General features: G+C 41.6%; 2 protein-coding genes across 7 annotated transcripts in view; one reads left to right on the top strand and one right to left on the bottom strand.

The window, feature by feature from the left end:
- Positions 1–729: 729 nt before the first annotated feature.
- Positions 730–6003, top strand: szrd1 (SUZ RNA binding domain containing 1). 2 transcript variants are annotated; one of them, XM_023399767.2, is made up of 4 exons: positions 730–874; positions 2210–2259; positions 2987–3256; positions 3844–6003. In XM_023399767.2, the coding sequence occupies exons 1-4, from the start codon at positions 827–829 to the stop codon at positions 3953–3955; spliced, it is 480 nt and encodes a 159-aa protein (XP_023255535.1). In that variant the 5' UTR covers positions 730–826; the 3' UTR covers positions 3956–6003. The 2 variants fall into 2 exon arrangements, with proteins under 2 accessions (XP_023255535.1, XP_087028316.1); XM_087172190.1 differs by lacking the exon at positions 730–874 and adding an exon at positions 935–1514.
- Positions 6004–6084: 81 nt separating this feature from the next.
- Positions 6085–12000, bottom strand: part of atp13a2 (ATPase cation transporting 13A2) — a 19024-nt gene continuing 13108 nt past the window's right edge. For all 5 annotated transcript variants that reach the window (XM_023399758.2, XM_023399760.2, XM_087172183.1 and 2 more), the window contains 12 exons: positions 11743–11899; positions 11494–11605; positions 11254–11378; positions 10957–11138; positions 10414–10506; positions 10179–10258; positions 9849–10001; positions 9614–9710; positions 8364–8587; positions 8039–8190; positions 7739–7911; positions 6085–6359 (listed from right to left, as the gene is read on the bottom strand). In XM_023399758.2, coding sequence (XP_023255526.1) covers positions 6192–6359; positions 7739–7911; positions 8039–8190; positions 8364–8587; positions 9614–9710; positions 9849–10001; positions 10179–10258; positions 10414–10506; positions 10957–11138; positions 11254–11378; positions 11494–11605; positions 11743–11899 — 1716 coding nt within the window. In that variant the 3' untranslated portion in view covers positions 6085–6191. The remainder of the gene's footprint in view (positions 6360–7738; positions 7912–8038; positions 8191–8363; positions 8588–9613; positions 9711–9848; positions 10002–10178; positions 10259–10413; positions 10507–10956; positions 11139–11253; positions 11379–11493; positions 11606–11742; positions 11900–12000) is intronic.

Here is a 12000-nt window from a genome sequence, read left to right as displayed (position 1 = left end):
AACCTGGGATTTCAGTGTATATTTATGGGCAGGAGATGTTTGACAAAATTAAAAATTAAAAAACGCACTGCAGTAGAATTCATTGTAATGTGGAATTTGTGTGTCACATCTGAATGTCAGAGTTTCAGGATGGACCATAACAATAAAGGAATAGTCCTACTCCTCACCATACAATGGTCAGAGGGTCATGACAAAGAAAAGCTACTGTGAATTATTTTAATATTCGTTACTCTGTGATATTACCTAACAAATTCAGCCCATACTCGGGCCACATGCTTGTTTTCCTCTGGCCCAGTATACGCCTGGTTCCACGGCCTAAATCTGGCCCATATACTGCATGATTGTAAGATGTTACTTCCAAATCTGCACCAATACTGGCACACACAGGGAAACTCTTGTCAGTCAATACAGGAGGATAAAAGCTGGACTCTGCCCAGATGTGCAAGTACATGGGCCAGACTCGGGCCGAGGACCCAGGCATGTGTTGGGCCAGAGGTTTCATTTTGCTATCTGGGAAGCAGATGTGCAAAAGTCCAAACTGTCTCAAATGCTACAGTAGCTGGTTCAGTTCACAATTTATATGTTGTGGCCTCTTGCCATTCACAACTGAGGGTCACATTTGTGACACTTTTTAATGTGAAGTCCTTTCCTTCATTAAACTGAACCACAGTTAGCCATTTCTGATCAGCTGTGTGGAGCGGGTGTCACGCTGTGGGGAAATCCGTCAGTGTGATGTCACGAGCCGCAGACAGCCGAGAGGCGGGTCTGGAGCAGTGCAGGACGGCCTCCTCCACAGCGTGTCTGAGCGGTTTGAGCAAAATGAAACATGGATGAGGAGGTCGCCGAAAGTTGGGAGGAAGCTGCTGACAGTGGGGTAAATAACTAAGGGTTCAATATATCTTCTATTAAATGCGAATATCCTTTCGGTGGCTTCTTGATATTTACACTTTGGTTTTAGAAGTTCCCGTGACGTCGTTCCATGTTAACGACTCCCACGGGCCAACAATGTGGCTAATGCTAACGCTAGCTCTATGAAACTTGGCGAGCTAACGTCAAGTAGATAGCGAGCGACACGGGCTTTATGTGGACTTAGTTAACTAGCCAAGACGGCGTTTGCTATTTCTAACTAACTTCACGTGAAATAATGTCAATATACCTGGTTATTAGCGAACGAACTCACACGGCGCGAGCTAAACGTACTGAATTAAACGTCTAGCTAGGCGAAATGCTAAACTTGGCGTTAGCTAATGCTAAGCTAGCTATAGATTACATGACTAACGTGGAAAATCTGACAATGAACCCATATTAATGTACGTATTGGAAAATATACGCACCTCACATAAGACGATTTTGTCTCTATTCTGGTTTCCTATTCAGTTCGGTTCCGCGTAACGTTTTTATAACGACAATAACTCTTATTTTAGGAAAATGTCAACTTGAAGTTTCCCAACCGAACCGTTTTGTGGACGACGACCAGAAGAACCGTGAATCCGTTTAAGGTCCACTATCATAAAGTGAGGACGGGTGACTGTTTTCAGTAAACGTCACATTTTCGTTATAATTTTTGCGGAACCAGGCTCAAACTATTCGTACTACACAGTTAGCTTAGCTAGCTGAATGCTAGCGTGCTGCACTAACTTGGTGGTTTCCTGTTAGGTTACAAGGCCAAGCTATTGGTGGAAAACATTTTCGGCCATGTTATCAACTAGTGGTCAGGTAGCGAGCTGGTTATGTCGCCAAACTGACAGGTCGGAGACATTGAGGTAACATATAGGTAACATTTATCTTTACATTAGCCGTCGTCGCTGTAGCCTGGCAGACCACCGCTAGCTCATGACGTCAAGAACGTGGCTGAGGAGAAGTTGGCCGTAACGTTAGGAACTAGTCAGGCTGAAGTTACAAATCCTTTCAACACTTCTACTTCAGTTATTCAGTATAAAACGCGATTAAAAAGGAAGCTCAGCTAATCTTACATTAACAGTTTTAGGTGTCAACATCAGCCGGCTAATGTTGGTAGCTGAGCACTCTCTCTGTTATGACTTGGCAGCTGTCCTACACATGTATAAATAGCTTGTAACTGAATCCTGCTTTCCATCCAGTCTTCTGCTTGCTTAATACCTGCTGTACTTTTCTTCGCATACATAATCAAGCAGACCAATGTTGTTTGTTTACATGAATACATGTTTGGACTATTTTTTCCCCCCCACAGGAAATGGAAAAACGGTTAGAAGAGAAGCTAAGGATCAGCCAGAAAGAAAAGTAAGGCTTTAAAAGGAAGAAGAAACATGGTCCAAATTTGTGACACTTTGTAGTCAAAACTGCACTGTTTTGTTTCTGTTTCTTGAGTATCTGTAAAAGTCGCACCTGAACATGACTTTATAAGCAGACTGGCTATTAATCATTGACTCATCTACAATTACAGACTGTGTCTTCCTCAGTATTATCATTTACATTTATGCATTTGCAGTGGACTGCCAACTCCGATTTTGGCATCACAGTATCCCCTCTCTTCGTGTTACCTTACATAAAGATGATCCAAATAAGTTTCATGCAATGTAGTGTACAGATTTTAATTTGTGGGGATGAAAAGAGCACTGGATACTGGGTCTTGTATTAGTAGATACCTTGACTTGAGGTATTGGAATCAGTATCGGGTGGAGAAAAGTTGGATTTTTGCATCCCCATTGAATTAATTAAAACATTTATTTATTTATTCATTCATTTAGTTAATTATTGATTTAATTCATCCTTTTTTTTAATGATCTGAATTGAAGAACGTTGTCTTAAGACACGTTTTACCACACAATGTAACTTTGATGATGAGCAAGGAAGAAGTGCATCAGTAATAAGTGTTGGGGTGTGTGTGTGTCAGAAGTTTTTTTGGCCACTTATCATCTCAGCTATTATTGGCACTGCCTCCTTGACTTTAATGTTATGACCTCTTTCTGTCTGTCGTATCACTAATTTTGCATCCTGTTGCTACCAGGGAGTCCAGTAACAATTCTTCACGATCTCCTTTGAAGACGACCATGGTCATACAGGACGAGTCTCTACCAGCAGCCCCCCCACCTCAGATACGCATTTTGAAGCGGCCTGCAAGTAACGGCTCGCTGGGATCGCCCTTGAATCAGAACAGGCCTACTCCACAGGTCAAGTCTCTGGCTCAGCGTGAGGCAGAGTACGCCGAGGCCAGGAAGAGAATACTGGGCAGCGCCTGCCCAGAGGAGACGCCTCAGGACAAGCCCAACACTGACAGGTAATAATCCACAAACATTGAGAGGTTGGAGGTTTTCTTCACAGCCTCATAAAGACTTCCTGAAGGGTGAACTGGTGGGTTCCACGTTGTGTGAGCTAAATATTCAACTGAGAACTTTAGGATATCTCCATTCAGCTTGATTCGAGTAGTTAACACCTTTTGAGTATTTAAACAGGTTTATCTTAATAGCCCAGTTCCATCTTATACTCTGATTTTACATTTACAATTAGATTAGATTTTCACTCCGTCTAATGTCTATAGCACTGACAGACTACAGTTTGAAAATAAAAACAGGTGTTTTTAAAAGAAAAAGAAAAAAGTAAACAATTCAAATAATTTAAATAAGACAAATAATTGGAGAAACACAAGCTAGCAACCAGAACAGTAACTTAGTAAGCATCAAATGAATTTCCAGAACCCACGCATCAACAGGATTGCGAGGAGCCTTGTTGACCTCCCCTCCTGGTGTTACTTTTTTGGTTCCATGATTTCGACTGCCACTGACAGAGGCACGTTGTTTTTGTCGGGCACGTGGGAAAAAAAAACTGCTGTCTCTAATTTATCCCTGTTTCCTCTCTTTCTGCCAGGCCAGGGCGCAATAACTCTACATCGCCTTCAGAGGACACCCGATCAAACAATCACACTGTCCGGCAGCCATCCGGACCAGACGGCACCCATGGGTTCCGACAGCACAGATAAGTGGGCCCCGGGGCCACCCAGCCATCGAGAGGAGAGAGATCAAGGACCTCCTGAGAGCAAAGACAGCACTGTATTCTTAAGCTTGCTTCCTTCCTTCCTTCAGTTCCATTATATCAGATGCGCAGTGAATACAGCCGCACTGCTGCTCAACTCCTCCCACCAGCAGCGGTGTGGAACTGACAGGGAGCGAGGAACTCCAGGAGGAAGTCAGATACGCTCTTTTCTCTCCCCGATCCAGTCTGTTTGACACTGTGATTATGGACATTTTCTGGACTCACTGTGATGATCCCTTTAAGAGACGCCCCTCACCTCCATCTCTGTCCTCCTCTGGTTCCCAGGATGCGTGCAAGGCAGCGGCAAAGACTTTATCAAAGGATGGCAGAGAGGGGAGGAGACGTGATGGGCCATAGCAAAATGAGATGAGCTGGTACTTGTGCAGCAGCTTCTCCCCAGCAATAATACCACACACCACTTCTCACACCTTTCATGTTTTTAATTTTTCTGATGTTGGCTCACTAAATTTTTATCTTTTAGGGATGCTCTGATATCTACCGAGTACAGATAGAAGTAGTAACGTTATACACACACCACCAAGGACCTGCTCATTACAACAGCATTTAATTTTGGTATTTAAAAAAAAAAAAACAAAAAAAAAAAACATCTGCAGTTTTTGTGAAATGGGAAACATTCGAAATTTTCCCCATTTGTTTTGTGCTAAAAATGTTCTCAAGATGACCTGGTTTGGTTTCTTCGTACAGACACCCTGGGCTGCATCTTGTGGTGTCAGATGGGACAATGAACTCCCCACTAATGCAGAGTATTTAACTGGTACCTGTCCGGTAACTGAGCTGTTTGCATTATCAGTGCACCCCTAATTTGTAAATTGCCATTTGTTTTTAAAAACTTAAGGTAAGGGTCATGTGTGTCAAGTTGTATATCTGAAAAGTTCTGTTTACGGTTTTTGTTTTTTAATTGAGCTTTACAGCTGTCTTCCTTTGACTGTCACTTCATTATTTCTATTTAAAAGTAAAAGCAAAAAAAAAAAGACGAGTGAGGAAGAGATTGTGGATTTAAGTCCATTTTTAAGTAGCTTTTCTGCCTTTTTGTATGAGATGGCAGCAATGTCAGAGCAGTATTTTAATCGAGATGAACCAAAAGCCCATTTTAAAATCGACCTGTGTATATATCAGGTAATTCAGATGTCATTATTTGAAGGTGGTGTTGGCAGCAACTCGAGGGAGGTTCAGATGGGGGAATGAATTTACTGCTGTACTTCACAAGCTGCTCCGCTGCAGCTCCACCTCGTCAGCGGTGCGCTCATTTCATCATGTCCGTCACTGACGTACAGCATGTAGGAACTCAGGTGCAAGCGAACGAGACTGAATGAATGAAATGAACGAAGATTGTATTTTTCCAGCAGGTTTGATTTGCTCAAACAGCAAATGTCCATATTTAAGCTTGGGTTGGCACTTTGTTAGAGACAGTGCTATGCGAGTGTGCAGTGAAATGTAACTGAAGCGATGTCCACGTCCCAGGATGAATGAATGAGGTTTTTTTTTTCCTTTTTTTTTTTTGTTTTTGTCTTAACTGACAGTATGAAATTGTAACACCACTCCCTTGTTCAATAACTGATGGTCCACTCCTGAAATGGAACGTGTAGACGCAGCTGGATGTGAACCAGAGAGGTAGCGACTACCTGGCTGTCCATTGTGCCCGATAGATGTAATTAGTTTTTCACATATATTTGTTCAAGCGGAGAAGAGATCTCAATAAAGCCATATTCAGTGGTGCACATCATCAGTTCTAATAATGGTTGAATTCAGCTTGTGCCTCCTGTATCACATCTTTACTTCCTGGTTGTTGATTTTATTACTGTAGTTCAAGAAAAGTGAATATATGTGAGGGAGAATTCACAATACTGGTAAGAGACTTTAGTTCAGGAAATCTAGCGGTAGAGCAGGAGACAGACGGGTTTAACTGAGCTCTGAGTGAGAACACAAACTGCCTGTAAATACTGATTTAATAAAATGATTTGTCAAAAAAAGTAATTTTCCTGTTGTCATGCCTGCTCATTATTATTTGGCTGAAACTTGTGTTAATAACCATATCATGACAGAAAGAGACAGTAGTTTACATAAAAATAGTTTTTATTAACACAGGTAAACGTGGTTTTGTTAGTGAAGTTGTGTATTGTCTCTGTTCACTTTCAAGTGTCCAACAGAGGGGAGGGCAGATGCTAGGATAAGCAGATGACTCTGTGATCTGAGGGGGACAGGGTCTGATTGAGTGGCGGCCATGACGGAGAGTCAGACAGAAGGACGTGGAGACGTTTGTACTGTTTCTTGGACAGACGTCTCCCACGCAGCAACCGAAGACAGTTCAGGATGCCCAGGTCTATCAGCAGCTGGAGAACAAAAACAAACAGCAGCTGTACGGTTAACAAGGGATTTTACCACAGTTAGTGTCCATTGAGTGTTTATCTGTGAATGATGCGGATGGACAATAGGCTTTTTTTTCATAGAAAAAGCATGTGTTTTTAAAAACACTTAACGAAGGCTCTGCTGTGTTCAAGTGTCAGACAGTGAGCCACCGTGTACAATACCAGGCATAAAAACATATATAATAATATATGTTTTATGAGACCCAACAGTCCATATTTTGCATTTAAAGTTGTACGACAGAGTATTTGGGCCACATTGAGGGAAAAAAGTCGTAATATTACGAGAATTAAAAATGTGAAATAACAGAATAGACTCAGTTTCTTGCAATCTTTTCAATTTCAATGTCCTGATGTTGCTGCTGATGATGAGCCAAAAGATGAAGTATCTCCTTATTTGTGAAACCTCTGCTAAAGTAAAACTTCACAGGATGCTCCACGTTCCTCATTTTAAAGCTTCTGATATTTCCCCTCTAAAACAACACAGAATCTAAAATTATCACTTTATTCTGATAATATTATGACTTTTTTCTTGAAATATTATTTTTTCTTCAATACTCATAAAAGTTGAGATTTCACGCTTTCAAATTTTTATTTAATTCATTTGGTTCATCTGATGCAGAGAGCAGACACTGCCCCGCCTCCATTATACATATAATAATGTGTGTGTTTTTGTACACTGGTTACTCAGAAAGGCTCTGAGGGAGAACTAATCTAACACTAACTGTGCAGAATCAGAGATGGCTGTTAACATAGATGAACATTCAACAGTCACAGGCGGAGGAGGAAGAAGTGTAAGGAGGTGAAATCCTGAGCAGTGCTGGCATGAGGAAATCAGCAGTGACAACAGTGAAGACAAAGGCCGCCTACTGCACTTGTTTGAATGTGATTGGATGTTACTAGTCAGCTGGTAGCTGAACAGATGCTGCATAAATACTGCAGTGAGCACTGACGACACAGATGATGCTGATCGCCTGAAATTAGTGAAATATACAGAATCTGTGTGTTTGGAATAAACAAGAAGTTACTATGGATAGTTTTTCAGCCATGAAAACTTGTCACTATTTAATTATGTTGAAACTGACATGAACTCAATGTCAGATCCATCTTTTTCTTGATGAAGGAGAATATTACAAACTTTTTATATCCTTCTCTACAGCCTGTAGAAAGTCTTCAAAGACAGATTTACTGATCAGCATCATGGAGAATATCCCTAGATCAGTTCAATCCAAAAGACAGCTGGCGTCTCATATGGTTGCCATAGGAGCTAATGACCGAGCCAGTCATGTAAATGTGATTATAATTTGTCCTGAGAGGGAATATTAAAGCCTCATATCCACACTCACCTCCACAACAAAACAAACGAGGAAGTTGAGAGCGGCCACAGCGACAAGCAGCATTTTGTAACTCATATCAGAGATGTTGTAAAGTTGAAGTATTCTGCAAACGGCAGGCCCGGGATACAACACCAGCCAAGTCATCAGAGAGAAGAGGATGACCAGTAGACAGAGGAAAATCACTGGAAATATAAGAGAAAAAAAAAAAAAAAAAAATCACTTCTGAGCTCAAGGTCCTAAATCCATAATATTTTAGCCAACGATTGGTGTAAATGTCTCACCCTTCCAGCCCCAAAACCATCATCTTACCATTGTAATAGAGAGGTTTCTTGTGAGGGTAGCCCTTTGTGACCACCACAGCCATGATAATGTACTGGAAACCTGACAAGGAAAACACACTGGTGTCCTCCATGTTGGGCAGATTGGCCGTTCCAAACACTGTTGAATTGAGTGGAATATACCTGTAGCAATAAATAATACAGGAGAAGAAGTTATTAAAATGTGTGTATATTAAAGTGCAGATAGAATGGTGGTCTTCTCCTGAATCTCAGACATTGGATTTTGTTTAGTGAATTACAAAAGGATATTCTGGTGGGAAAGAAAAGCTCGACAGCTGTGTCTCCTTCTTACTGACCAGTCCTGTGAGGTGGTGATTAAGAGCGCAGCCAGCTGGCCCAGGAAGATCATGCAGGTGTGGATGAAGAGGCTGCCGAGGACAGGCAGGGCCAGCAGACTGGCTGGGGGTCGACTGGGATGCAGGTGGTCACTGGGGCCTCCTTTTCCCATCACCACAGCCAGCAGCGTCACTAGAGCAATGTCACTGAACAGGAACTGCATGTCTGCCACGCCCGTCTTCACCTGGTTACACACAACAACAGGTCACATTCCAGTGTGAGATCTTAAAGAAATAAAGGTGAAGGAAGAAACTGTTGTCTTGAGATCAAAGTTGCAAACTTGTATTGAATTGCTCCTCTGAATATATAATTATTCTTATATTTATCATAGGTATACTCTTATTAAATTTATTGCAATTATTCTAGTTTATTTGCATGTCCCCTTCTTCTTAAGAAAGCAGGCTAAATAACTGCTACCGAATTGAGCCAGTTAGCTCCTGTTAGCTCGAGCAACAACAGTGTCAAAGTAAATCTGAACTAGCTGCTGCTGCTGTAAATAAACACTGTACACAGACACAGAAAATACCCTCTCCTTTAATTTATTTAGCTTAATCAGGCTACACATGCTACCTACCTAGCTGGCTAGGTTTGGTTGTGAGTTTGGATTATTACACACCATCAATGTGAGGAGACAGTGAATTAACCAGAGAAGGTTAGCTGCTGCTGCTAACCATGTTTCGATTGTTAAGACATTGCTCAGAGAAAAAAAACACACACACACAACAACACTGAATTTCTCTGTGGTAGCTCAAGCTAATAGAAGGACGCTCCTCTTTGATGCTGAACCAAGCTAGTTCGCTGGCTAGCCAGGTAGCTAACAGGAGCTTACTATCTAATTCTGTTAGCAGTGTATGTGATTGGTTGAAAGGTGAAAACACAAATAAAATGTGTCACAATGAAAAGTAACTTTTTATGAATAAAAACAAAGTTTTGAAAAAGGGTATTTTGAAATAAAAATGTCAACAATGAAATAAAATAAAACATTTAATAATTGATTGAGTTATAATAATTTATTCAATAATTTCACAAATTGTTCATTTATATATTTTACACAATTTATTCATATGATTATTTATTTCATAATGTCTTTTTATTCATCTAATACTCATCACTTTGGGGCTTAATATAAGATCTTGTCTAAAAGTCGACTGGACAGAAATACAAATGAAACGTAGCTACTTTGAGGGTGATGAGCTCCACTGATACTCACTGTGTAGAGGATGAGGACAGAGCAGAACTGGATGAGGCTGTACAGAGCCATGTATCTGAAGAGACTGAAGGAGGTGACCAGAGAACATCGGCCCTCTCTGCAGAGACAAGGAGGAAAAATGTGTCATTGTTTCTAAAACTTCAAACATTACTAGTCTGGTTGGCTTTCAAAGACATCTCCCACATTTAACATGATTCTCTAACTTCAACGATATAAATTCCTCCCACTTCCTCACTTGATAAGCAGCGGCACACAGCTGATGTCTTCAGTTTTGGACGTGAAAGGTGAAGCGACCGAAGCCTCTGCTTCAGACAGGGAGACCCCGACATCAGCAGCTCTCAGAGCCCCACAGTCATTGGCCCCATCCCCGCACATGCCCACCCGGTAGCTGCAGTAAGAGAAGAGGAGCATTAAAATTTCACTAATAGCTGGTGTCTTATTTAAAGTTTCCCCCTGATACTCAATTCTCTGTAGATGTGGTTCTCTTAGTAAATCCTTGCTGTGTTTTATTTCCTGTCTGTTATTCGTCTGTTTTCCTGTTTTTCTTCTTTGTGTCTGAACTCACTTCAGTTTCTGCAGCTCCTTCACCAGCTGGGTTTTCTGATCGGGAGTCATCCGTGCAAAGACTGTGGCTCGCATCAAAACCTGAAATGAAAGCATAACAATAAAGGCAGTTATAATGCCACTGTCTGAACCTAATTATAATGTAATTTAAATCATTGTTCCAGTTGCTAGCTGCTCAATAGTTAGCACGGTCCATTGTCAGAACATTCCTGTTAGGATTAGACAGCTTACATTACCTTTGGCAGATACTCGGGGAAGTAGTCACAAAGGGCAGCGAAGGACTTTCCATTAATCGCCAAGTGATAACCAAAACCACCCTGGTACAGGCCCTGAGAGCAGAGGGAGAAAAATCAATAACAGCGACCGAAATTCATCCTGACAGTATGAAAATGTCGCCCATGATTGTGCCTTATGTGAGATAACTATTCAACTGTCAAATATGACACAACCAATTAGCAAAAACCTGCATGTATCAATGCGTGTATATAAGAATTAGGGTTAGCTTTTAGTGACACAGCTCATGCTGTACGAGAGATAATGGGACCAAAACTTTAGGATTGATTGGAAACTGATATGAGGTCACTGTTGTCTCTCAAGTTCAGACAATGATCCCAGTTCAGTCTGGCATAAGATGAAAGTCATCCCCCCTAGTATTTATCAGATTAGCACAACTACAGTCAACGTCTGTTCTTCCCAGATGTCTAAAAATGTCAGCATTTGATTTAACCATCCTCAGGACCAGTGAACTGTAGTGGTGCGTGTGTCTGAGCAGGACCGACCCAGGTGATGACCTCTACGGAGCTTTGGCCAGAAGCTGTCGTCCCTCCTTCTTCCAGGCTGAACCTCAGGGTGGGCATAGTCTGGGCAGTGTGGGGGGTGGCATTGACGAATATCACCTTCTCATCAGATCCCACCATCCCACAGCTTTTTGCTACATTCACTGCTGTTAAAATGTTGTCACCTGTGTGAAGGAGGACAAAACAAGATTATAATATTTGGAATAGAGGAAACTAGAGAAAATATGCAACTTTATGCCTTCGAACTGCAGTGTTATACTAATGCAAAATATCCCTTACCAGTGACCATGACGCTGCGAAGGTGTGCCATTCTCAGGATGTTAATAACCTTGGGACTCTCTGGCTTCACCAAGTTCTTCATCATCAGCAAACCCAGGAAGTGCATGTCTTTCTCCACTTCCTGTCTGTTGACAGACACACAGCTGCATGAACACACACATCTTTGTATCTTAAAAAAGAAGAGCCTGTGAAGTGTCTTTGGTGTCATGAAGAAGTCAGACATGCAGACTGGGTTCTCACCGTTCTATGGTCCTAAAGTCAGTGTTCCTGTCTATGGGTTTATAGGCAAGTGCAAGAACCCTGAGGCCTTCACTCGAGAAGCTGCGCAGTTTGCTGGGGAACTGTGACGGCACTGTAAAACAGAAAACACCCTGTTTTTTTGTTTTTTTTTAATGTAATGAAGACACAACGCAAATTCACGAATGTTTTATTCCCAGTCTGTAAAAATTCTTCAAGCTTTAGTTTTTTTATTAATAATAACTTTCTGACCCGTTTCTGCTCGGCAGAGGCTAGCCACCATCTCAGGGGATCCTTTGATAAAAGCCAGAGCTGAGTGACCCCCCTGGGCCACTGTGACCACACTCATCCTCTGCAGGGCCGAGGAGAAGGGAAACCTCTGAACAATGGCCACCGCCTCGCTTGTGGACTGACATGAAAATGAAAGAGAAGAATAAGAGTTAATAACTGAAAAACTGCAGGGCAATATATATATATTTTTTATGGCTCATGAGTTTTAAGATTTTCTAG

The sequence above is a fragment of the Seriola lalandi genome, unplaced genomic scaffold (genome assembly GCF_002814215.2).
Source record: "Seriola lalandi dorsalis isolate HSWRI2012SDOR001 ecotype SW California unplaced genomic scaffold, Sedor1 jcf7180002052119, whole genome shotgun sequence".
In the NCBI taxonomy this organism is placed as follows: Eukaryota; Metazoa; Chordata; class Actinopteri; order Carangiformes; family Carangidae; genus Seriola; species Seriola lalandi.
Note: the sequence above shows the minus strand (reverse complement) of the source record. Positions and strands in the feature narration are given on the sequence as shown.